Source organism: Hevea brasiliensis, chromosome 15 (genome assembly GCF_030052815.1).
Source record: "Hevea brasiliensis isolate MT/VB/25A 57/8 chromosome 15, ASM3005281v1, whole genome shotgun sequence".
NCBI lineage: Eukaryota > Viridiplantae > Streptophyta > Magnoliopsida > Malpighiales > Euphorbiaceae > Hevea > Hevea brasiliensis.
The window spans coordinates 46426164-46452731 of record NC_079507.1 but is presented as its reverse complement, the minus strand read 5'-3'; the positions used below and the strand labels follow the sequence as shown (position 1 = coordinate 46452731).

Here is a 26568-nt window from a genome sequence, read left to right as displayed (position 1 = left end):
CTTTCTACTGCCTCTATTTATATTCAATGTCTAGGGTTAGGTTTTTAGAGTCCCAAAAGAATTAGAAGTCTCTTCTCTCTATAAAAACTAGAGCTGGAACCTAATCAGGAAACTGGCTGTCAGCTGATACACGGCCCGTGTGTCACTACACAGCCCAAGGCTATGTAACTTACTGAAGCTAGAAGGTTGCATCTTGTGTCGGAACAGAAGGTTACACGGGCCTTGGTTAGTTACACGGGTCCAATTACACGGCCCGTGTTCTGTTGTTCTTTCGGGAACTCTTAGAGCTTTGCCAGGCAGAATCTTACACGGGTCTCTGTAAGTTACACGGGTCATGTTACACGGCCCGTGTACTATGTTTCTTCTTTGACTTCCTTAGTTTTCTCCTGGCAGCAAGTTACACCAGTCTGTAGTATGTTTACACAACCCATATACTATGTATCAGCAACAATCTTCTCTTCTTGAGTTTTTTCCAAGCTTCCTTCTTTACTCCTATGCTTTGGAACTTCCTCTGAACATCTAAAATATGCAGGAAACATAGAATTCAGTGCAGAGTGATGAAATTTACAAAAGTTAATGAATTTGGTGATTATGCATGAAATTACCTATCTAAATGCCATAAAATGCTGTACAAATGTGCTTAAAAACATTTATATAATACAAGTGTATCAATCATTACCAATTATTATTATTTATTGCCGTCATAAACAAACTAAATATTAAAATAAAAATTATTGTCACATTACATCATTTAATATATTATATGCATGATTGGTTATATTGTATTACATCATACTAAACATAAGTGTGATCCAACTTATTTGCCACCTTTATTCCTTTTAGTTTTAGGTAATTAACTAAAATTATGCACAAGAAAAATAAAACAAAAACTTATAGGTGGCTTGTTACACTAATGGTAGGAATTGTTGAAATAGAATAATAATATCTTAAGCACATGAGCCATCCAAGCTTATTATTGGATGGGGTCTCCACAAATTCTGAGGTTAATTTTCTATTTCAGGAGCTAGCCCACCAACATATCTGTTAAAACAAAAAGAAAATAGTGAAAGGTAAAGACTAAAAAAGAAGAATAGATTGTGGTGGCATTAATTGGGGTTTGATTTAGACCATAAATCACTTTGCCATAGACCATTAATTGCATGGTTCTCCACTCTCTACGCTTCTAATTTTAGGTGAACAGTTTTTATTAAAATGGGATTTAAACACAACTAAGACCTTAAAAGTCATCAGGGCCTTGCTATGTTCTGATATAGCTAGCTCCAAAAATTCACCTAGGTTCAGTTCATTTTGGTCTAAAGTGGTCTGAACCCACTTCTCCTTTTGCACCAATAGTATCCAGGGTTCAACCCTAGACCTTCATCTATTACCTTTGTATTTTATTCTTTTTTCCAGATCATAAATAAAGTGAAACCAAAATAAATAAAGAAAGAAAGAAAGAAAGAAAAAGAAAGGAAGGCAATACAAAGTCTTGTATTCTTTCTTTTTCTTTGTTTTTCTTGAGCAAAGAGAAATATCCCAGAAAGATTGCTGGTGCAAAAAAAAAATGGAAGTGGCTAATAATTTAGTGTTGATATTTGTGGTTTCTTTAGCCACCATTATCCCATTACTAGAAGCAGATGTTGGCTACAACGATGATGATGTCTGGCAGAAAAGACAGGAGGAAGCTAAGAAAAATATGATGCGGTCCTATGTACCAAACCCTTTATTAGTCACAGAAGAGTTCGACTCTCAAGTTGACCAGTAATTTATTCCAATATTCTTCATTCTCTTTAGTATATTCTTGTTTTTCCCTTTCTTTTATATATATATATATATATATATATATATATATATATATATATATTCGGCTCTAACTGGAAACCTAGATTGGTTTTCAATAATTAAAAGAAAAACATATCTAGATTTGGTCATAATATGTGAGTCTCGAAATTATTATCTACACTCACTCATCAATGAATTCAGGACACAACATACTTATCATGAATCCAATGCATAGCATATATAAGAAGCATGTAAAATAGGTGAGAAACAACATGTTTTTGTCTTAAGAGTATGAGGTACCAGGTCTGGATAAATTTATCTCATGTGGGTCTCACTTATTTTTATGTGAGTATCATCATAAAGGTTGGGTCTTGGATTAGGGCAAAAATTTCCTTACCACTGAGATTCTTGTATTGAACATAAAATTTTGATTGGCGAGCATGCAGGGACAAGGATAAAAATGGAACTTTCGAGTCTGATGACAAGGGGAAAGATGAAACTTGGTACAATGATAATGATATGAAAGAAAACAACAGTACTACAGGCTCTGTTGATACAGCAACAAACAGCACTTCTGATTTTGGAATGGAGTCAGAGACCAACAGCACCAGGAGGAACCTAAGACAAGGAAAGACTCCGTATAGAGGTCCATGCCACACAACCAATCCGATTGATCGTTGCTGGAGGTGCAGACGCAATTGGGACACACGCCGTAAACGTCTTGCAAGATGTGGACTTGGTTTCGGCCGCAGAACCACTGGAGGAATGGCTGGAAAAATCTACGTGGTCACCGATAATTCTGACGACAATTTATTGGAGCCTAAAGTAGGGACTTTGCGCCATGCAGTGATCCAAAAGGAACCATTGTGGATCATCTTTGCCAAAGATATGAACATTAAGTTGTCAAAAGAGCTTCTTGTGTGCAACAATAAGACCATTGATGGGCGAGGAGCTAATGTTCATATTGCTTATGGTGCTGGGATTACCTTACAATTTGTTAGTAATGTGATCATTCACGGACTTCATGTCCACCACATTTGTACTGCTAGTGGTGGCATGATTAGGGACTCCTCTGACCATTTTGGAATCAGGACTCAGAGTGATGGAGATGGCATTTCCATCTTTGGATCCACAAATGTTTGGATTGATCATGTTTCTATGTCTAGATGTCAAGATGGTCTCATTGATGCAATTCAGGGATCCACTGCAATTACCATTTCAAATTGCCATTTCACTCACCACAACGATGTGAGCGCTCATATATCAATATATCATTGAATCTTGATCACTGGGTTATGATTCTTTCATTGAATCTTGAAACCTTGTCTAAGTTGATAGGTGCACCTATCATCAAGTTAAGCCCAAGTGTGCAAAATAATGAAGTTTTTTTTATGACATATATGCGTGTCTGCACAGGTAATCTTGTTGGGTGCAAGTGACAGCTTCTCAGGCGATCAATTTATGCAAGTAACAGTAGCATTCAACCATTTTGGTCAGGGATTAGTGCAGAGAATGCCAAGATGCAGATGGGGTTTCTTCCATGTGGTTAACAATGACTACACCCACTGGAAGATGTATGCCATTGGAGGTAGCATGCATCCTACCATCATTAGCCAGGGAAATCGGTTTATTGCCCCCAACGACCTTGCTCTTAAAGAGGTAAAAACAGAAGCTAAATCCATATTATAATCTTTCTTCATTTTATTTTTAATCCATCTATCTATATGTAATGACAGCACTTGTTAATTTGGATATGTAGGTGACCAAGAGAGACTATGCCACAGAAGCTGAATGGAAGAATTGGATATGGAGATCAGAAGGTGATATGTTCATGAATGGAGCCTTCTTTGTTCAATCTGGGCAACCACACATGAAGACGAAGAAAGACAGGAAATATATGATAAAAGCCAAGCCTGGAGCATATGCTACTAGGATGACACGCTTTGCAGGAGCACTGAATTGCAGGCCTGGCAGGAAATGTTAGATTAGTCTCTATCTATTCATCATAAAATTGAGAAGACTGATGATGAAGCGATGAAGTGTGCATGCTTTTATACATACAATGGAGCCTAAAATGTTCGGGAAAATAAAAATTGTAGATGAGAGAAGAGAGGCGATCCAAAATTTCATTTGCCCATCCTTTTTTTTATTTTTCATTTGTTGGGCATGTCTTATTTTGTTTACCTACTTTCATTTTCTTTTCCTTCTTATTTTATTTTTCAATTTATTTTTTAAATATAATATCTGGTTTTGTATTTCTCAAGCATAGGCAAAAAGAAGAAATTTTGCTAAATGTAATGAAATTGAGTAAAAGCATTTGTTTCTTTTCACTTTCTATCAATTTTTTGCAAGTTGATAGAACTTCAACATTGCATTCATGATTCCACTTATTTATCCAATTAATTTTTTTAATAAATATTAAAATTATGTTTAAATTTATATTATTAGATTTATTATTATTAGATTGACTGTGTATATACATTGGGTTTAGGCAAAAATCTCTCTTGCAACACAAAGGTGAAAAGAAATAAAGGGGATTAGAAATCATTAGACATAATTTTGATTCATTTGGTGAGACTAGTTAGCATAAAACTAAGGGTATGTTTGGTAGAAAGTTAAAAAATTAAATGTTAAATATTACTCTTATAAATTTTAATTATTAAGAATGATAACTATTAATTTATGCCTCCAACATTAACATTTAACCTCTCAAGAATGCATAAATATTAATGAGGTAAAAAGTTAATCTATTCTCCTTTAAGTATTCAAATAACATTAATAAAAGTTAAAAGTAATAAGGGTAATAATTACTTTTGTTAGCCTCGTACCAAACACCCCCAAAGTTATATCTACATGATTTTATTGAATTACTAAATTTTTTTTTTGCAAAATAAATAGGAAAAAGGAACCAAAAAATATTTTCTTAAAAAATTTTGTGATTAGAATAAAAAATTACCAACAATAAAAGTTACTTGAATATTTTGATGTATTATCTGAGGTCAAAAAAAAAAACTCATGTTTATTGTTATTAATTTGAAATTTCTTATCTTTTAATATAATGTTGGTGGATTATAATTTTTTTAGGGAAGATTAGAAAGAGAAGAGAGAAAAAAAAAGATATTTTCTTTTAAAAAATTCAATACTTTATATTATATAACAAAATATTTCGTTAATTTAATGAAGGCATAATGGTAAAAAAAAATTGTATTAAATTTTTATAGTTTTATTAATTTTGTCATAATTTTAAAAGTTAATTATAAATTTGCCAATGCTCAAAATTAAAATTAATGATGTTTATGTAGAAGCTAATTATAAAGAAAATATTAAATTTTGGGAAAATGATAAAAAAAATCTCAATTTTTGTTTTTTCTTTTATAATTATATTATAAACTTTTTTTTTTCAATAATTGTACTCTGAGTTTTAGATTTCAATTCAATTGTACTCTACTGTTAATATTACCGTTAATGCTTAATAGAAATGCCACATCAACATTTCTAATCTTTAAATTAACCCTAATTAATTGCTATGTATCTAATTACATCTAAACAAGAATAAACTAAAACTAAACCTTGATAATGGAGAGGAAGCATAATAATCCATCGAGTAGTTAAGTGTATTTCTCAAAGTCTCCTGTGTCTGCAACCTAGTTGTCGTTTCTCTAATTCCAACGCCGCCTGCTGCTCCTTTGGCATGCCCTTGAAGGCGCTTTTCATTTGCATCTTGAGCCTGTTTATCCTCTTTATAATAATTCACAAAGCTAGCCTCTAATGCCTAGACATATTCATCCCAATTCACATACAGTTCATTATCCGTCACTTGAACAAACTCCTGGTGCCATTTAACAGCTCACCCATCTAACTTCAGAGCTACAACCTTCACTCTGTTCTGAGTAGCTATTTTTCCCACAAGGAAAAAATATTCACATCTTAGGAGCCACCCTTCTAATCTACTACCATCAAAATGAGGAAATTCTAGTTTAGAATTACTTCTCCATGGATTGCTGTCACCTTTAATACCCTGAATTTATTATTACTATTATTATAAATTTTATAAATATTAACATTGTTTTAGTATTATTGAAATTTTAATTTAATTTACTCTTTGATGTATTTAATTTACAATTTTGGAGACATTATTTTATTTTGTTGTTATTTTTTTAGAAAAGATTTTATTATTATTATTATTTTGGGCTATTTAAATATATTATAATATATATTATTTTAGCATTTGTTATTTGAGATATTTTAATCAAGTTTAAATTTATTATTTTTTTATTATTTAAATTTTTTTAAGAGAGTTATTTTAGAGTTGGACTTAATTGAAAGAATTAGAAAAGTTTAGGGATTTATATGTAATTAAAAGTTAAAAAAAATTATTTCAAAAATCCATCGGGCAGCAAAATTAAATAAAATTATATTCCTGACTTAGTAAAATTAAGTAAAATGATCCAAGAATATTTCTATAATTTTTGAAGCACTAGAAATAATTATTTCAGACTGTATAGGAGTTAGGGATATGAGCTAGAGTTTAGATGATTAGATTTAGATTAGATTTCTTGTAGGCCTCCAATGGGCATTATAATTGTTGTTGTGAGCCTAAAGTCCTATGTGTTGCGGTTGTTGCGTTTTCTTGTAAAGGGGTTAGGTCTAGTTACAGGGGAGACTCTATCGAAATTTTGGCAAGACCTTAAGAATTATTCTTACTTCTTTAATTAAATTAATTAGCTAATTCTATCAGTAAAGTAATAGAAGTCAGTGTGTCTGTATAGGTGATCAGTGCCGACTAGCATTTCTTCTCTTCAGCCGAACCAGCTACATTCGGGTTGACCAGTCTGTAAAGTTAGATATTGATTATTTTTATAATTTCAATAATAATTATATATATTTATATATGACATGCTCATATATTTTATAAATATTTAATTATGCACATAAATAGTTAAATATATTATGGGTATTTTGGCTACTGCATATTTAATTATTTTTATTTATTTGTGATTACCACCATGGGGATAATTTGGAGCTGAATGTGTTATTTTTATATGGCATATATGGATATGGATTGGACGGGTACTCACGGGTTGAGCTAGTCTTGCTGGAACCCGGTCCTTATGAATATGGAAAGTCGGGGTGAGGCATGGTTTTAAATTAATCTCGCTAGCCCCCGCAATTAGTTTTAAGTGAAAGTCCAGCTTGAGTTGAGTTTGCTGGCAGAATTTAAATTGAGAGAACTGTCTGGAGGATTAGCTCCTGCTTTACAAGGCCATCAACTACTAAATTCCCCTCACATGGGGTGTGGATAAATACAACCCACGTGTTGCTACGGAATTTTAACATTTTTAGTTTCAATACAGGTAAAAATAGCATAACAATAATTTTTCAATATTACATAATAAATAATATAAATATATTTAAAAATATATTTTCTCACCATGGAATTCAAGTCCATTTGCAAAGTTCTATAAGTCCTTTTCTCCTTTGACTTATTCTTGTGTGAATAACATTTTGGTAAATAAATAAGTTTCAATGCAAAAAAATTAACCACAAGAAATTTTTAAAAAAAGGGCAGCAGAAAATAAAATCCACCCAATTCTCTCGCCTCAGTAAGCATTTGATGAATAAAGAGAAGGGGAGCAGAGATTGCGATGCATTGTTCTAGCATCAAAGAGTACATACCTTTTTTTCGAAATCGATGACTTTTAGAATTTTTGAATTAACAAAAGTTTTGGTTTCTAAAGTGTTATTTATATTGGTTGTATTTGTAAATTAATAACGGTTGTCATGTAATTTCTTGAACTTTAATTTGAGTATCATTAAAAATTCATGTGACATGCTATTATCAGTATATAGATTAATTTATGACTAAATTTCACTTAGTTGGATGTATCATAATCGTCCGTCAACTTTAATTTATATTATGAAAATTTTTATATTTTAATTCAATGTTTTTCTTTGAAATTTTTATAAAATATTCATATTTGATAGATAAATCTTATATAGCCATTCTTCTAATGTACATGCAAGAATTTTCAAGACATCAGAAAATCTTTTGCATAGGTTCTTTATATTTTAACACATCTTGCTATTACTTGTTAAAATTTTTTTCACAAGGAATTAAGAGAATAGGGATTCAAACCTAACACCTGCTAAATGAATAATATACCTTTAGCCACTTATTATACTTATTTTATATAGGTATTTTAGGGTAGTTTTGCATCCATTTCGCTCTTATAATTGAATATTTTTTATATTTTTAGCTTTATTTTAGCTTAATTGTTAATTTTAGTTAATATTTAATTTTTGTAATTTTGCTATTTTTAATTGGTTTTGTAGTGAATTGAAGGTCAATTATGCATTAGGAGATAATTTGAAGAAATTTGGAATCTTGAAGAATGAGAAAAATTGAAGAAATCAAGTTTTAAAAATTAAGCTTGCTGATATTTGCTTGAGATACTACTTGAAATATTGCTTATGGCAGGTTACATTGCTTAGCCTATGACATAGGGCAAGTCGCAAGTCAAGTACAGCTAAATTTCAGCATCTTTAGAATTTTTAACACCAAACTTGCCATGATTGGTATGAGAAGTTGTTGAAGATCCTGCTTATGATATGTCGCGGTGCTTAAGATGTGGTTCATATTAAGCTGGATCTCAAGTGCTGCAAAAAATTCATTGCAACACAAAACCTGACGAGATTTGCTGAAGAACTTGCCTACCCTGTGCCAATAGGCAATACAGTGCCTGAAATCTTGCTTAAGATGTTGCTTAGGGTTAAGCAACTCTGTCAGCAAGCACCTCAAAAGCGTGAAAATACATACTAACCTAGAAATTTTTATACCTCATCTCCTGTCTATTCATTTGTCTTTATCCATTTTAAGACCTACTTTAGGACAACTTTTTAGACCATATAAAGCATCTTTTTCTAGTTTTTGCCCTAAGAAAAAAGATAGAGAAAAATCACAAGAAAAGAAAAGGAAAGAAGGATGCCATTGATTTTCTAGGCAAGTGTGATTGCTGGAGATATCTGGAAGCTATAGAGTTCAAAAATCTTGGATTTGTCCACCTGGGTTTTTCTATCGTTAGCTTATTATCATGTTCTCTTCTTCTTCATCATTTTCTCTTGTAAATATTAACATGTGTGAGTAGAATCTTTAGATTCAGAGTTGGAAACTATGTTTAAGATTATTTTGTGGATTTGGACTAGTTTATTTCAGATTTTATACAAATATGAGTTTTGATTATTTTCCTTGTGTGCTTATTTTACTTACCTAATGTTGGTACCCATTGGATATTATTTTTAATCTTTGATTGAAGGACCAAAATGTGAGGATCATTGATAGATAATTAAGGATTAGGACTTAAAAATACCTAGGTTTAGAAATAAACTAGAGATTTAAGAGGATTTATTGATTGATTACAAAACTTAATGGGTTTTAAGTGAATTAAATATCATATAAAAATAGATTTAGTTTTCTTAAAATACTCTTTGATTTGCTTGAAAAAGATATCAAAAGATTTTAGAATCAATCACCTTTAAATTCTATTTTCTCTTAAAATTGGATAAACCAAGATAAATCTCAATTAATTTATGCACAAACCCCAACTCTGGAATCAATATCACCATTAATTAGTCTTTGATTTTAATTACCCATTGTTATTTTAGTTTAATTGCATCTAGTTTAAAATTTTATTTTTTTTGTTATTTACTTATTTTGTTTAGATTTATTAATTTTATCAATTTTATTTACATTTACACTTTACTTCCATTATCATTAGCCCAAATAATCTCTTTATTTATAGTTTGGTATTCAAAAGCAAATCCTTGTGGAAACGATACTTCACTTTATTACTTGATATGACCCGTATACTTGCGAATACCCAACATCACCACTAAACTAAGTCATGCTAGGCTGTCAAAATTCTTTGTTAAGTCTCCCAATTGCATTAAAATTATTTTATTCACCATCATACCTTATCATTTATATATAGATGGTCCAGAGTGATTAATAAATTCAAACCCATAAATTAATTAATATAATTTTTAAATAAAAATTAATTAATGAATTATGATACATTTAAAATATTAAATAATAATTTTCCCGCAACCAAAGATTAATAGTATTTTTATTTTTATTTTTATTTTTTTAATATCATAAATAATATAAAGAGAATCATACCCATTTTAAAATTAATTTTAATTTTTATTAGCCAATTAAATTTAATCATTCATCATTATAACACTATATGAATGATTCGTATAAATTTCATTTAGATGTTCATGTTTATCATCTATAAAGACTATAAATTTCAAGATAATGCAACTAAATAAGTCTTATTTTGTCCTAATTATTTGTACTTCTTTATCGTATTGTCTTGGTGCATTATTATATTTCCACTACTTGCACAAAAGGGAGATTTTACAGGAAATATTAGATAGAATTGATCTAGATTTTTATCTAGAGTTCTCTTTGTTGACACTTAATGTAGAAATTAAAGAACTTATGAAAAAAATTGTATTACTGTAATTTGATTATTGAATTATTAATTAATCCTGAAACATGTACCTATGAACTTAGCTGACACCAGTAAAAATGAGATTGATTGCCAAACACTATTCTGCTTACATGAGATAACCATGCAAAGACTAAGATTCACACAGCCTATTAACATGAGCTAACAACATTAACAATGAAATTTCATTTAGTTATTTATTTTGTAATAACTGCTTCTTTTTCCTGTGGAAAACATGAGCAAGTGGGAAGTAGTACAACTCAAAACCAGAAGCTGCAGGAATAAATAAACAAAGGATAAAACATGGAAAAGCAAGGCCCAGGAAAAGAGGCACAAAGACGGCGTCGCTTTGCACTAATGTCATAAGAAGACAGCAATAAATTCAATGGCAAAAACGGAAAGGAAGTTCTCCGCTATTGTTGGACCCGCCAAGACATCAAAAGAGATAACAATTCTCGTAATGAAGGGCAACAACTGAAAAAATAAAGCCAAGCCATGGAAAAGACACAAAGACAGTATCGTTTTGAACCACTTGCATGGGCAAGATTGGAAAGGAAATTCTCCGCTATTAATGGACCCATCAAGATATCAAACGACAAAAGAGGCCTCATTTTGTAAACATGTCATAGCATATACATGAGGGCTAACTTATAATTAAATTCACCCAAATCAATATGAAAATACTGTTACTTTGGGAACTCACTATTATTATATACCATATGAGTTGGCGTAGCGTAACCATTTGACGGTATCATGGTTCTTGAACCCTTGTACTCATAAGCCTAAGCCCATTGGCTTCTCCTCCTACCCAGCGTGGCGGAACAAACAAGCGCATGAATTCGTTCGAAGGAATTTTCAGCAGGTGCTTTTGATTTCACCAGCGATCATTAGTTGGCAAATATGGAAAGAGAGGAATGAAAAAGCGTTTGATCACAGTGATCCTACTCCATTCTACGTTATCGAGAATTCGCACAGGCTGGTAGATATTCAAATGGGTCCCTCATAGCTTATTATTCACCAGCAATCAACCTTCTTCGCAACCGCTGCAGGTTACGTGGTCCCCTCATGGCTTTGGATATCTCTAGCTGAATTGTGATGTTGCTCGGATAGGATCCAATATTCAAGCCACTATTAGCGTCGTTAGAAATCACACTAGTAAAATTGTCCTAAGAAGGTGAGTTGCTCCTCCCCCTTGGCAGGAGAAGCTAAAGCTGCGTTGTAGGCAATGTCACAAGCTAAGACTCTGGGAATCCCCTTTTATTCTGGAAACAGAAACATATAAATAGAATAAACAAGTGACCATCCATTGACATAAAATCTCAAACTAATAGTTAAACAAAAGCATAGGATTGATTCCTCTAGTCTCAAAATTTGAGAAACAAAGTATTACTATCTATGCACTGTCAGATTCATTTCCTGAGTCTACATTCACTGGCTGAGGGTTCCTGTAGCCACTGACTTCATCTTTATAACGCTTTTTATCTGCTCGAGCCTTTGCTTCATACGGTTCTTTCTCCTCCGCTGCATATGAGCACACAAAAGTAAATTATGATACACTTCAACACCGTCAAAACATCTCGGCAATAAGAACCATTAATACGTGAAATAAAAAAATCCTCTGAAAAAAGTGAAATAAAAAAGATACAATAATAAAGTGAAGCCAAAAATGTTACCTGACAATTGTTTCCACCTGTCTCCAAGAACTTTTCCAACCTCCCCAAAAGCAATGCCAGGATTACTTTTCTTCACATTCTGTTATCAATCAACATGACAAGATTAACAGCATATCCAAGAAAGTACAATAAATTATATTTTGCCATTCAGTTCCAAAGGAAGAGTATTAAACCCACCTCCCTTTCCATTTGTGAGAAGAACATGAAACCAGACATTGCCTTCTTAGGTGCATTTGGATCCTTCTTCTTCTTTTGTTTTTTCTTCTTAGATGCATCCTCATTTCCCTCTTTGGATCTCTTCTTCGATGCACCCTTAGAAGATGAGGGCTCCTTTTTAGATTCCTTTTTCATAGGCTTCTACAAATAGCAATTCATTTGATATTAAGTTACAACAGATTATCATCCAACAACTTAAATAAAGTTAAAAAGCGAAATTAATATAAAATGGCCGACCTTTTTCTCATCTCCACTTTCACTAGCATCAGATTCTTCCTCCCCAGAATCATCAGTAGGAGAGCCTTCATCATCCTTGTCAGCAACAAAATCTTCATCCTGTACAACAATAGATTCATGCCATCAGCATTTAAAGACGACCCTTAATCTCAAACAAGCTAGCGGATGCACATGCAACCATACAAAGTGCTGTGGAAACAAGTGGATTGAGAGTGTGCATAACAACAAATACACATACATTATATGTAAATGAAATGCTTCCCACCAATTAAAATTCAGTAACTTCAAATATTAATTAAAAATTTCACCTCTTCATCACTCTCATCTCCAGCTTCATTCTTGATGCGCTCAAGATGTGGGTCAACAGCATCATCGTCTTCATTTTGGAGAACAGCAGCCACTCCATTTGTGGTTTGCATGTCACCCAGGTTCATAATCTTCAGACCCTTCCCACTGTATAAATAAATGAAAGGCAAAGCAATGGAATAATGAAAGCACAACCATGCTATGCACATGTGAGAAAGCCACAGACCTGATGAAGTCAAAAAGATTGTGATACTCATTTCTCTGGATGTTCCGGAACAGATGTTCTTGCTCGGTTTTTAGTCTTATAAGAAGATCAAAGTAATGCATATTTGAGCCACCAGCTGCGTGCCTCTCAAATTCAACATAATCAATCTTGTATGGAAGAATCAAAAGGGGAAACAATTAGGCACGAATCAAAATAAACAAGTATCGTTTACATTCATATTAAAGCACCAAATTAGACACATTTGATGTGAAACAACTTAAATAAAAAAGAGTACCTCCTCATGAAGAATAAGAGTTGGAGGTTTCGGTAAGAAGAAGAAGCTTTTCTCAAGTGGATATAGAAGGCCATCTTCAGCTTTCAGTGATGACTTCACTGCATAACCATCTTGACAGCTACGGAATTTTCCTGGTTTAGTTACTTTTGCACCAGACAAGCCCCGCAATACTGCTGTGAACACATCATGAATGAGTCCCTGTTTGATGAACAATCCATCATAGAAAGGCATTTCAATTTTGTGAAAAAGTTTGCAAATATTTTTGTAGATTTAAATACAAATGTATTTGCACCCATCTAGACCAAAATAGAAAAACAGGAGTGATTATTACCTTATAAGATGGTTCTAACTTGTCCTTGTACTTTGTGCTCAAAAGGTCTTCATTGATTGACAATGCATTTTGGACCACATTGTCAGTGTCAAACTATAGAAAATGGAACAACACATAATAAGCGCATGAAAGAAAAACAATCAAAACAAAAACAAATCCAAAACAACAAATGATACCTGCAACACAATGTGGGGATACAAAGTTTGCCCCTTGCGAATAGGGGGGTCAAGCATAACAACAACAAAAGTATGTGGCTGGTTAGACTGTAGGAAAAAAAAAAAAGAAGCTCATGAGATATTTCACAGAGAACAGGTTGTCCATGAACAAGATTGTTAATGACTCAACAGCATCAAGAGAATCACAATATGAATCATAACATGTAGATGTGATTAAAAATGGTCATCAGCAACTTTATACACAACAACAGTTAAACCTCAATCTCAAACCATTTGAAGTCGGCTATATGGATTCTTTTTCACCATTCAACTCTGTTTGGTTTTTGCATCAATGTCTACAAATTGTAGATCTTTTAATACTACTTCCCTTCATATCATTTTAGGTCTCCCCCTTTTCTTTCTCACTCCTACCATTTACTTAGTCACATTTATACACAAGAGCATTTGATGCTGTACGTTGGACATAACCAAATCAAACCTATAGATGATAAAAAAATAAAACCTTTGGAAGCAAAAAGAGGCGAACAACACTGCTGTACTGAATTTTGAAATCATTGGCTTGTCCTTGGAGCCGCAGGAATGACAAATGAAGTTCAACATTATACCGACCCCTACATAAGGAAAATAGCTTTTATGTCATACAAAAATTTAGAAAGCAACAACCAATCAGCATGTGAAATGCAACAAAATTCAAAGACATATGGATGTCTCATGCTTGTCTTCTAAGTAGCTATCTTGGCAAGTGTATGTGTGTGCATGCAACTTCCACAATTTCTACCTTGGTGTCAGGATTGCAACACCATCAAACGTAACAACAGCTTCTTCACCACCAGGGTCAACATCTGCCATTGACAAAATCTTTTCTCGGAAGACCTTGCACAAAGTTAAGAGTCAATAAATAAGTGAAGTAGTGGACAGACAAAGCACACGTATATGATTGTAACTAACAATTCTGTTAACAAAAATTTTCTTCCATTAAAGAAAGGAAAAAGAAACAAAACGGATAGAATGAAAGACAGAGCATATATAACAAGAAAAATAAGAAATAAATAACTTACCTGAGCAGGAGGTCGATTTTCATCACCAACATATTGGGTGTTGTTACCAGGTATGTGAAAACTTATCTCCATCAATGAATCTTTCTGTAAGCATCACACCAATACGCATAGGAAACAATAACCTCAGAATTAAATGAGAATACTACATTTGCTAAATAATTTGGCACTTGTCACTTGCACAATATTACAAAGAGTCAAACAAAGATTTGGTGAAGGGATTGATGCAATCAAGGGAATCAAACTTTTGTTACTACTGTCTAAAATTAGAAACTTTAGGTTTCAATTAATTAAAAAATTTATATTACTTAGGATTCTATTATTATTTAGGAAGTAGAATTTTATTTTATTTAGGAAATTAAGTTGGTTTTGGATTTCTAATTAGAATTTGATTAGTATTTGCCTGTTTGTGATTCCAAATCCTAGTAGTAGTAGGATTAACAATTATAACATATACATCAAAGTTCTCTAGGTATTTTAGTAGGCCTTTTTCATTATTGACAATTAAATTGAGAATTTATCTCTTGAGAATTTGTTTTCCTTCACCCTTGCTATATTAGTTCTACATCAATTTGGTATCATATATGTTGTACGAGAGCAATTAGAACCCAATCCAAGTTTTCCTAGCTTCTTTCCAAATACAATCATCCACTCAAGTTCCCCACTATCTAGCTTTTCCCTCTAGTTTCCACCCACAAATCCATTTTTTTCTTCCCCCTTGACCACCACCTCGTTGTTATTTAAAAAAAATATATATTTCCTTGAGAAAACAAAGCCTTGTGACAAGCCACCACTCTCTAAACTTCAAACAACCGTGTTGCCACTGCCAATCCACATGCAACTCCAACAGTGCAAGTCTAGCCGCCCGAGTGATGCATTCTCATTTTACAGGCATTTAGGAATCATTTTGCATCCATTTTGGCCTTGTAAATATTTACTTTATACTGTGTTAACTATGTTTTTACTTAATTTTCTATATTTTTATAATCTTGCCTTTGATTTGTGTTTTTCCTTCCCTTTAGGTTAATTCCAAGCACAGAAGGTTTCTGGAGACTTTTTCAGAAGGATACATGCTGATTGGAAGTCCCTGAAATTGAGAATGAGGGGAAAAATGTTTTGAGTTCTGGTGAATTTGCAGTTAAATAAGCTCATGTAAATGCAGGCTTCACACATGAAATGAAGCGTGACTGTGTTAAGCTTGCCGTTACATAAGGTCATGTAAATTTAAAATTTGTCCAGCTCAACAAATTTAAGCGTGACTTACTCCAGACCTGCAGTGCTGCGTTTTACCCTTTTAGAGCTTTTATTCTGCCAATATAATATAAAAGCATCATATTCTGTTTTTATCCAAGAAGGGGAAGAGAGAGAGGAACCTAAGAAGAAACTTCAATTCTCTTTGGAGAAAAAGAAACAGCAACCACAGACCCATGGTTCTCTGCTCAGCGTGGGATTCTACTCAGATTCCATCACTTTGGACTAAATCTTCACCAGGGTTTTTCATTTCTTAGTTTATTTTCATGTTATTTGTCAATTTCTTGATAGTTTTCTTTGTAATCTTGAACATGAGTGAGCAAATTAACTTAGATTTCAGAGTTTGGGATGTAACACTCTATTTTAACCATGATATTAATCTGATTTTGGTTTAATGAAATGCATATCATGCTTTGATTCTTGCCTTGTGATTTATTTTTACATGCTTTGTGTTAGGCGTCTCAAAGAATTGTTTTAAATCATTAATTGAAGGACCGAGAGGTAAAAATTAATAGTGGAAAACCAACGCTTAGAACTTGCAAATTCAGATTTAAAGATAAAATGAAATTTGTGAAAGGATTTTATAAATTAATTACAAAGCTTAATGGGTTTTAACTAAGTCATGAGCACGAAAATAGGAATTGACTTGTTTAAAATACTTCTTTGAATGCTTGAGAAAGAATCATAGATATTTCAGAATTAATTTCCTTCAGAGACCCATTCATTAAATTAATTAGAGGAATACCAGGTTAATTGGAGTGTGCATTCCCAAACTCTAGAATCGCCTTTTTATATATTGGTAATTGTTTGTTATAGCTAGCCTTATTTTAGATATAATTGCACTTTAATTACCTTATTTTAGATTAATTTTCTGCATTAGCTTTCCATATTTGCTTTTATTTACATCTAGTTTATTTGCATATTGGTTAGTCTACCTTATTGCTTCATTTACATACAAATTAACCGTCTAGATAATGTATATAATCAATAAATTTCGTAATTATCCCGATCCTCGTGGAAACGATATTTTCTATACTACAACATGAACGTATACTTGCGGATTTTGCACATCACTGAGGTGCCCTAGAAGCTGATATCTAATCGGGTCAGATTTCAACCTGAATCGTGAACGACTGGAACTTGACAGTCTACAATGCATATGGACCTTCCCTGCACCTCACCGACTGCCAATTTTCTCCTTCCCACTGTCGCAAGTCATGTCCAATGCACCAGTAGCCCAAACCCAAGGGTCCAGATCCGCCCAAAATTGCAAACAAACTCATGCAGTCACTGTAAGCCCATGAGCATCCAACAGCATACTGCCATGACAACCGCTTGCTTGTAGCAATGTCAACAAAATTTTGCCAAAAACCTCCCAGATAATTCATCATGCTAATTCAAATTTTGACATCTATTCTAGGCAGAAACAAATATCTAAGGCTGGTTTTAAATTTTTTTTTTTTTTAGTAAGACTAGTTCAATAAACAGAAATTGAAAGGTTACAAGCTAAACTCAGTGACTATACGTTATTTATATAGGCTGAAATTGAAAGATTGCAAGCTGAGATTTATGACTTCAAGCTTCAACTAGATGAAATATGTTATTTGAGGGATTCATATGATGATGTTGTATATTGTCCACCTGACTTATTTTTTGCACATCAAACCATCAAGCAACTTTTACAAGTTAAGGAGAAAGCACTTGAACCATGAAAGAATGAGTATATATTTCAACTATGAGTTAGGAAGAGAGAACTTGAAGAATGGAAGGAGTACGAATTACTAAAACAAGAGTTGGACATGATATCAAGAGCTCTTGACAATATAAAAGCAAAGCAACAACTTGAACATGAAGAACAAGGTGAGCAACTTGAAGATGCACATAATCCGAGCGTGAAGAATTCAAAACTTTGATTGTTGAGTCTTCCCATGTTGAAATTCAAGATGATAAGATTGAGTTGAAAACTTTGGAGGAATCTATTCTATAGAAAGTTGCTGATGAATCCGAGTAAGAAAAGATTAAAGAATCTATCCTAGGGGAAAGAAGAAACTCAAGCCAAGGAAACTTCAATGGAAATTAAAGATTTATGTAATTCTTTTGTCCCTAGTGAATCAAAGAGCCTTCCTTTTCAAATTGTAATTGATATTATCTGTTTAGATGTTCTTGGAGATGTGAAGGAAAGCATTGCGTTCTTTGTTTCAATCTTATTGCTGCCAACTAAGAAGATCAAGTTGTTTGTTCTCCCAACTGAGTTCCTGAATTTTCTATACTCCAACCAGGGGAGAATGATGTAGTCAAGGAAATGAAGCTTTTATTATTATTATGAATTTATGATTTAATTTTTCATCGTAAAATTAAGAACTTTATATTTCTATTAATTAGGAAGTCTATATCATTTAGGATTTTATTATTATTTAGAAAGTAGTATTTTATTTTATTTAGCAAGTTAAGTTGATTTTGTATTCCTAATAGGGATTTGATTAGTATTTTCTTGTTTGAAATTCCAAATCCTAATAGTAGCAGCAGGATAAACAATTCTACCATATATACCTAAGTTCTCTAGGTATTTTGGTAGACCATTTTCTTGTGATTGATAATTAAATTGAGAATTAATAAAATTGAAATTTTGTTTCTCTTCCTCTTCGTTCTATTCATTCTACATCAGGGGCTCCACTAGGTAAACATGAACCAACCTATACAGAGTGCCGACTGTTCCAAAGGAATGACAGCATAAATAGTACAAACAAACCTCATTAGCTCCAGTTGTATCATCCACATGGAACTCCAAGATAACATCATTTTTTCCCTGTAGCTGCGTTTGTGAGACATCTGCTAAAGATAACTCAAATGCTTGCTTTGAACCAACCAGAAAGGTAAGCATATTTCCTGTAAATAGCCGTACAAGTATCACTACAATATGACATGTCAAAGCACATCATGAAAAAGGAAGAAATTGTTCAAATTGGAGAAGCTACTAACCTTCATATAGAAGAAAGGTTATAAAGAAACTAAAAGAGCGGGAAAAAAAAAATCTAACTAAATGAAAGCTAATGTGGCACAAATTTACCAACCATTTAAATCAACCTCTCCCCAATTACGGCCACTAACTGAAAGTTGCTTCTCTTCTGGTGTCACTCCACAATTGCTCTGGAAAAAATTGTTTAAGTTTGCGAGATCCTACAAGGTCAGAATGAGAAAAGAAAATCAGCATTGGGAAGTTATGAACATCCATCCAAGATTTATCAGAGGAAACGCCAAAAAGTTGCATAAAATGATAACTGAAAACTGTATCAGCTGAAAATCAGGTCCATGAGAAATGAGACAATAAGACACAACCTTTATATTGTTAAGGATTAGTTCTAAGGTGGTGTCTAAGAGAATCCAAAAGATAAATACATGAAGAAATTAAACGTGATGAGAAGTTAATGAATCCACAAAGCAAGAAATAAATTGCCATCAGCTTGTTAAGGCAACTTCTAAAGCAGCTCTTCATATGGGGCATAGATATGAAAAAAAAAGGGATATAAATTGCATGTGTTTCTAGTTTCCATACAATAGAAGGTGCATCTAGTAACAAGGAGACCAACAATTTTAGGAGATGTCATACAACTTTCAACTCAATAATAAGAATAACAAAATGTGAGAGGGAAAAGAGGAGACCTGGTCCCGGAAGCCAGTGAATTTGTAGTACAAGCCATCTTTGATTCGAACACCAAGTTGATTTGTCCTTGGTACCTTCATCCATGTCACTTTTGTAACATCAGCTTTATCAACTTCCACTGCTTTACCACCACCCTGTTTCTTCCATAGAATTCCCCCTGAATGTAGCTTAAGCTGCCCAGGGTTCTGCACTCCATAAACCACATGTCTGAGATTCCAGTTTTCCACTTTTGGGGCTATATTTTAATTGCCAAATTTAAAGGGAGCTAAAAACTAGAAAATTTGAATTGATAATATTCAACAAATTCAATACATTAGGTTTCAGTATGAAGCAAGACAAGTAGATAAGGTGGATGTAAACAGAAAACTTATCTGTGTTCCATTTGATGTCAAGAATCACATAGGCCAAACTTGAAACTCAGTCAAACAAACCAAACAAATTATAGATAATATAAAGATTATGTAGAAGAAAAAAGAAATAAGAGGTTAATATATATAAAAAAAAAAAAAAGGAGACGACAAACAAATGATTCCAGGATTTCATTCCTATTGTAGTATTTTATCAGGCAATTAAACTTGTTAACAGGTAAAACTGACAATAAGTGATTGAATATATATTTTTATCACTAATCACAATTAACACTTCACAGAATGTCACTTATTCCAACATAATCCCCAGGAAAAAAAAATTACACCGTCAAATTGATAAATTGCATCACATTCCATAAATTAGGTTTTAAGTGACAAAAGGATAGCCATAATATTGCTATTTCACATTAACTCAACATTTTCTTAGTAATCAACAACCCTAATTCCTAATTTCTGTCTCTTTTCTTTTTTCCTAAATTCAATCAACTGGATAAAATTTTGCTAAAAACACAATTTAGGTTTCACAGAGCACAATCATGAGAAGTCAAACAAAAACTGCAAATCATTGATATGATATCCCACTAACACTTAGCAACCAAACCCAGGGAAAACCCGTACATAAGCCACAGAAGGAAAATGATTAGGGTTTCAAAAAGCATAAATCATTGGACAACAATAATGAATCACCATCACTCATCCATCTACTACAATTTTTCAGACAAAAACCCGCTCCAAAAACCCTAACTAATGCATATAAAGAAGAAAACTAGGGTTTCAAATCACATAATCGTAATGCACAAAACACAAAATTCCAATCATTCAACAATTGCGCCAAGTTATTCGTAGCAACCAAACCAATAAAAACCACAATTCTACAGACAAAACAAATAAATATCAGTTTTTGAAGAAACTAGGGTCCCAAAATTGAACTCGTCTAGAACATCGAAAAACACAAAGCTATGCTATGGCTAGCTGAGAAACAGAAACGCGGCGAGAGAGAGAGAGAGAGAGAGCTTACTGTGCCTCCACGGCCTCCGAGAGAGATATTGTTGAAGAGATGACCGTCGGTCATTTCTGAGATATCGAGCGAAAATCAGAAAGAGCTTGTGGAAATAGAAGCACTGAGATGTGCATTTACCTTGTGGCGCGAAATAGGCAGATGACATGCTACGGTGCGTTTTGGTAAAATATTGTTCGGTTGCCATGCAAGCTTTTACAATTAATAATCCAACTTCTAATAAATTCATTTATGGTAATTTATTTTGAATTGTATTTTTTATAAAATTAATAAATATTTTAATTATATGTATAATAAAATTTAATTTAACATGTTGTATGCTTAAATGAAACCAATGTGAAATTAATAAATATTTAGGCTTCAAAATAACTTATATATAAAAAATATTTTTTATGAAAATATTTATGTTATTTGATTATAATGTTAAACTAATAGTTTATATGTATATGTCATATGTAAATATTTTTATATTTTAATAAGATTATTAAAATTTAAAAATTTGAAAATAATTTTCTTTTTTAAAATAACTTAATTTTTTTTTTCACTGTTAATTTTCTAAAATGCTCTAAACATTAAAAAATGTAAAAAATATTTTTCATGAAATAAACAGAAAGAAATTTAGTATAACAATTAATTGAATTTTTAAAAACAAAGATATCATGCAATATTAAATATTTATGAAATTTGATCTCACTCAAATTTATCACCAATATGAATAAAAATCTAAAACATGGATCAATTATAATGTGAATTAATTTTATCATTTAAAATGTTAATGAAATCTTAAAAATGTCAATTTAAATCCCAATAAAGTTTTCATTTTATAATTTCCTTGACTTTCTCACTTGATTAGCTTAGGTTTTCAATCTCCTACACAATTTAATTTAACATAATAATAATGAATCTAAGACCGCTAAATATAAAAATATTAACAGTGAACACTTCAACTTCTGTTTGGCTTAATTATATTAAAAATAAGTCAATTAATCATTGATTATTTGATTCTATTGCCTTTCCCCCATTTTCTTTGCTTCATCGAGACTGAGATTTGGTCTTTCAATCTCATCTCTTCTCTTTTTTATCATTGATTTAGGGTATGTTTCTCACTCATTTATACCATAAATTATAAATTGCATAAAATGAAAATTAAATACATGCTAATTTAACAATAAGAACATATGAAATTTTAATCTAGTGCATACTTTAATCGTACTTTCTTCATTGTTGATTCCATCTGGCTTAAAGCTAAATTTTCACTATCACTATCCTCTTGGTCTGACAATGACACTACTTGAGAAGAAGCTGCACTTGGCAATTTGGCCAATGGTTCATTTTCTTCAGCATCTGAAAATCAAGTTTCGTATGAATATTTCGTTTCAATTTTTGTGAAAGCGGACTTTGAATAAATATTGAGCTTTAAGATGGAGATGATGTAAGACGCAACTGTGATTTTGTTGACGCATTTTCATCTTTGTAGATATGAACCACTCTAAAAGAAATATTGAACGCATGCTCAAATCTAGAACTCAGGATAACCTAGAATATCTTTTCCACATTGTATATTCTTATTAGGACAGAAGGAATTGAACTCTTATCTCTTGAACCGTGAACTGAGGTTAATGTAGGGAGTCCAATGAGTTCTAAAGCCATGTGTCCAAACACGATGAATGTAGCAATGCCGATTGTATTTTCAAATAGTAAATATATAATTATAATATAAAAAAATAAATTTGAACACTACTTGACCCAATTGTTAGGCCTACATTTTAGCCCAGGTAACTAAAATAACCAAGCCCACATATTTTAATTCTTTCACCCGACTCTTTTTGCTCTACCCATCCACTCACTCTGAACAATCCCCAACTCCCTCAATTTTGAAACCCTAACTCCTTGTTCTCTCCATTGTGCGCCTTTCATCCCACCCACCACATCCACGTCCTTTTCCACTTTTAGCTACTCTCTTTCCTTTGTTTACCGTTGATCCTTAATTTTCTCCTTCCTTAGCTTCGATTGCACATATAGCAAGCACAGTAGCGTTATATTTTCCCTTCGAATCTGTTCACATATCATCTTGGTCAAGTTCTTCGATTGGTTGCTTTGTGGATTCGAGACCAATTGCAATTCTCTCCTCCACGCTTCATGAAGACATTTTCCCTTCGAATTTGTATACATCGAACACTATTCTTGGGTTGGTCGTGTTCTTCAAGCAACTGCTTTGCGATGGGTCACCGCCCTTTGACACTAATCATTGCTTTGACGCGTCACTAGAAGCTTCAAAAGATAATAAACTTTTTTTTTTTCTTTAACTCTCTTAAACATGAATTTCTTCGATTTTATATAGCTGCCCACTTTAATTGGCATGCTGAAAAAATTAGGATTTTTAAACTTAGATATACCATTTTACTATGCATGTTCGTGATGTTTAAATTGATTTGGGAATCTCTTGATAAATAATACAATTTACTTGAATTCCTTATGCTGGATTCCAACTCAAAGAATCCTATATGCTATTTTTCCATGCATGTTGGTGATGTTTAAATTACTTGTAAAATATGTTAATAAATGGTGTCGTATACCTATGCATCAATAAAGGTGATAATTAGGCTCTTTGTGGGGTTTAAATCTTTTAGGCACAATTAACTGTTGCTTTAATACATAATTATCACTTTTATTGACCTTGTCCATTAATGGTCATTTCACCTTTTATTGTGAGTTGCTTGATGCAAGACTCTAATCATACATCCAAATAAAAAAGGAGTTTAAAAATATATTTGGAGCAAGGAAAAGAAAAAAAAAATCTAATCTAAAACAAATAGAGCAGGAAAATGAATGTTGATATCTGAACACTAATTTTTTCTATAATTTGGATTAACAATAACAATTTGGTTTCTATAACTTTGTTGACCTCTCTAACTAAATTTTTTTCCTGTTCAGGGTTGCTCCAATCGCAAAAAGCCACAAAATTTTCAATTAAGGAATAACTAAATTGGGGCACATTCAATAAGTATACTACAAAGGTAATTTCTTAAAACTACATAACTATTTCAACCTGCCATGCCTTTTTTTTTTTAGCTTAGATAAATCTACTACGTTTTTTAATCAAACAATAAAAACTATGACTGGTGATGTTTACTATCCTCCTCCTAATACGATGGAAATTAAGCTTAATTCAATCGATTTAAGTAGGCCTAACTTTAAGCAACAGGTGATTAATTAACCTTTTTTCTAAGTCAAATAGCTTGCTTATTATATACATCACATGATTAAATAATAGAAGCATATAATAAATTAGAAAATCAGAAAATTCAGCATAATACATAAGCATAAGTCTTCATGCAAAAGCTCTCTAAAAAGCATCCTAGCACTCTATATATATGTGGCAGAAATTAACCAACTTAAAAAGCATAAGCATTTATATAAAGACTCTCTGGAAAAAAAAAAAAAAAAAAAAAAACCTTGTATATTAATGTTGTTGTGAATATGTGGGTCACCAAATGATTGATAATGGGCCTTCAAGTTGCCTAAAATCAAGAACAAAGTGAGGCTAGTAGCTGTCCAGTGGCCACTCTTGCACTTAAGTCAGTAAGAGTATCGAGACAGCAACGAGATAATATATTTGCAATATCTCAAAAAATGTACCAGAATAGGCACTGGAGGCCTATTTATATGGTGGTAAGAGAGGTAATTCTCGAGATCTGTTGGCCAATCCCAAGCTTTCCTGTAGACGTATGTTACGAAGTTGTGCTGTTATCATGATCCCCAGCGAGGATCATGCTATCTGTTCTCAACGGCACTTGTCTTGTGCCTGTTCGATCTCCAACCTGTTAATGTCGATCTCCTGAAAACCATCTTAAAGTGATCTAACTTGTCCATAGTGTAAAGATTGTGTCTGATCTCCACTAGATCAAGAAATTATCAAAGTTGACTTCACAAGTCCCACCAATGAACCAATCGATTGGGGGTCGGCTCAAGCAAGTCTGACCCAAATATAGATCGGATTTTAGACTAGACTATATCATTAATCTCTTCCCCCAAAGTTTGAATCTTTAAGCTCGGTGTCCCTTGTTTTGTGATTTCTTAGGCTCTATTGTCATTTGTCACATGCTACGCAATTATGGCCGTATAAATTCTGCCTTTGTCTGGAAGCATCATTTTTTAAATGATGTGGTGCAATTGGGAAAAGTTAAAATTACGAATTTTTTATAGCAGCCATGAAAGACAGACTATGGTCGACAACTAAAGCTCATGATCAGGACGAGCTGTATGCAGAAAATTATTTGCATGCAAAGTGGCCTGAGAAAGAAGACAGCCTATGTAAGTCTACTCTCAATTTTAGTAAGAATTTACAATAGTGCCATTGTTAAATGATTAATGTGGTTTTGTGTAAGCAATGAGTTGGGCATCTTGATTTTCATTATTAAAATTGCCTCAGATTTTTATCTTTATTTCTAATTTATCATTGTATCCTTGCTTAAGTAAATTACCTAAGTTTTACTTATTATTACACCATGCATGTGACTGCCATCAATTTGTTAAAGTTTACAAATCTACCATGTGCTTAATAATTGTTAAATAACTTTTCATTTGATAATAGAACTAAAGAGCCATCACATGGTCAGTGTGGGGTTTAAATCCTAATTACTAAAATGTCATTGTTGGTGATAGAAATGGCTTGTGAGCTGTATAAAATATTGGTTTATGCCATCATTCATTTGATATTTAAATTGCCTCATCCTATGCAGCATTACAATATTGCCATCAAATTACTAACTTAAAATAGCTCTTGTTTTCAGTAAATTTGCAAGTGTGTCATTAGAGCATATATCCATGATTCTATGTTAACCCCTTCTACCTTCCAAGCACTACCTTTTTAGCTGAATTATTAATTACAACTTTTATTTTATTGAAGTTAAATTTAATTCTTTTAACAAATAATCTGTGATTTAATTTTAGCTAGCATACCATTTAAAGGTGTTAGCTCAATATCAATTCTAGAAATTTGATTTCTAGAATTAATTTGCGGCACTTATACAAGTTTGATTGGACTAAATTCATATGATCCAATATTATTTTCTAAAGAAAATGGCAGGTAATGGAAGTATTTAAACTTCAGATTTTATCTCTCTAATCCAATATTATATATGCATGCCTAAATATTACAAAATTTAAAAATTTATGCTTACACAAATACTTCAACACAAGCATGATATGGTATTTTCAAGTCTCATTTAAAGTGTGAAGCAATATACTTTTGATATATCATATTTTTTATTGAGAAATCTAGGATGAATTTACAATATGAATAAGTGAATTATTTTCACAAATATGATTGTGCAAAAATTATTTTGCAAATATCAAAAGCTAAACATGTTCAAAACAAAGGCCTCCACTCGAAGGTCAAAAACCTCAAAGTAAAGGCTCTAAAGCCATGAAGACTAAGGATATGCCTAGAGTCTTAGCTTTCACCTCCATTACAAGCCCAAA

The 26568-nt window shown here is 32.4% G+C and overlaps 2 protein-coding genes across 2 annotated transcripts; one reads left to right on the top strand and one right to left on the bottom strand.

Annotated features, from left to right (window-relative positions):
• Positions 1–1535: 1535 nt before the first annotated feature.
• On the top strand, positions 1536–4009 carry LOC110672983 (pectate lyase-like). Its single transcript, XM_021835942.2, has 4 exons — positions 1536–1761; positions 2229–3030; positions 3199–3441; positions 3542–4009. The coding sequence occupies exons 1-4, from the start codon at positions 1565–1567 to the stop codon at positions 3764–3766; spliced, it is 1467 nt and encodes a 488-aa protein (XP_021691634.2). The 5' UTR covers positions 1536–1564; the 3' UTR covers positions 3767–4009.
• A 7566-nt stretch (positions 4010–11575) lies between these two features.
• On the bottom strand, positions 11576–21236 carry LOC110672958 (FACT complex subunit SSRP1). The gene is made up of 16 exons (XM_021835901.2): positions 21085–21236; positions 19698–19883; positions 19109–19214; positions 18787–18923; positions 14790–14873; positions 14510–14604; positions 14234–14342; positions 13732–13818; positions 13556–13648; positions 13225–13422; positions 12951–13096; positions 12727–12871; positions 12419–12517; positions 12143–12322; positions 11966–12044; positions 11576–11813 (listed from the first exon to the last, which is right to left on the bottom strand). Exons 1-16 carry the CDS (start codon positions 21136–21138, stop codon positions 11686–11688), a joined length of 1926 nt encoding a protein of 641 aa, XP_021691593.1. The 5' UTR covers positions 21139–21236; the 3' UTR covers positions 11576–11685.
• Between the last annotated feature and the right edge of the window lie 5332 nt (positions 21237–26568).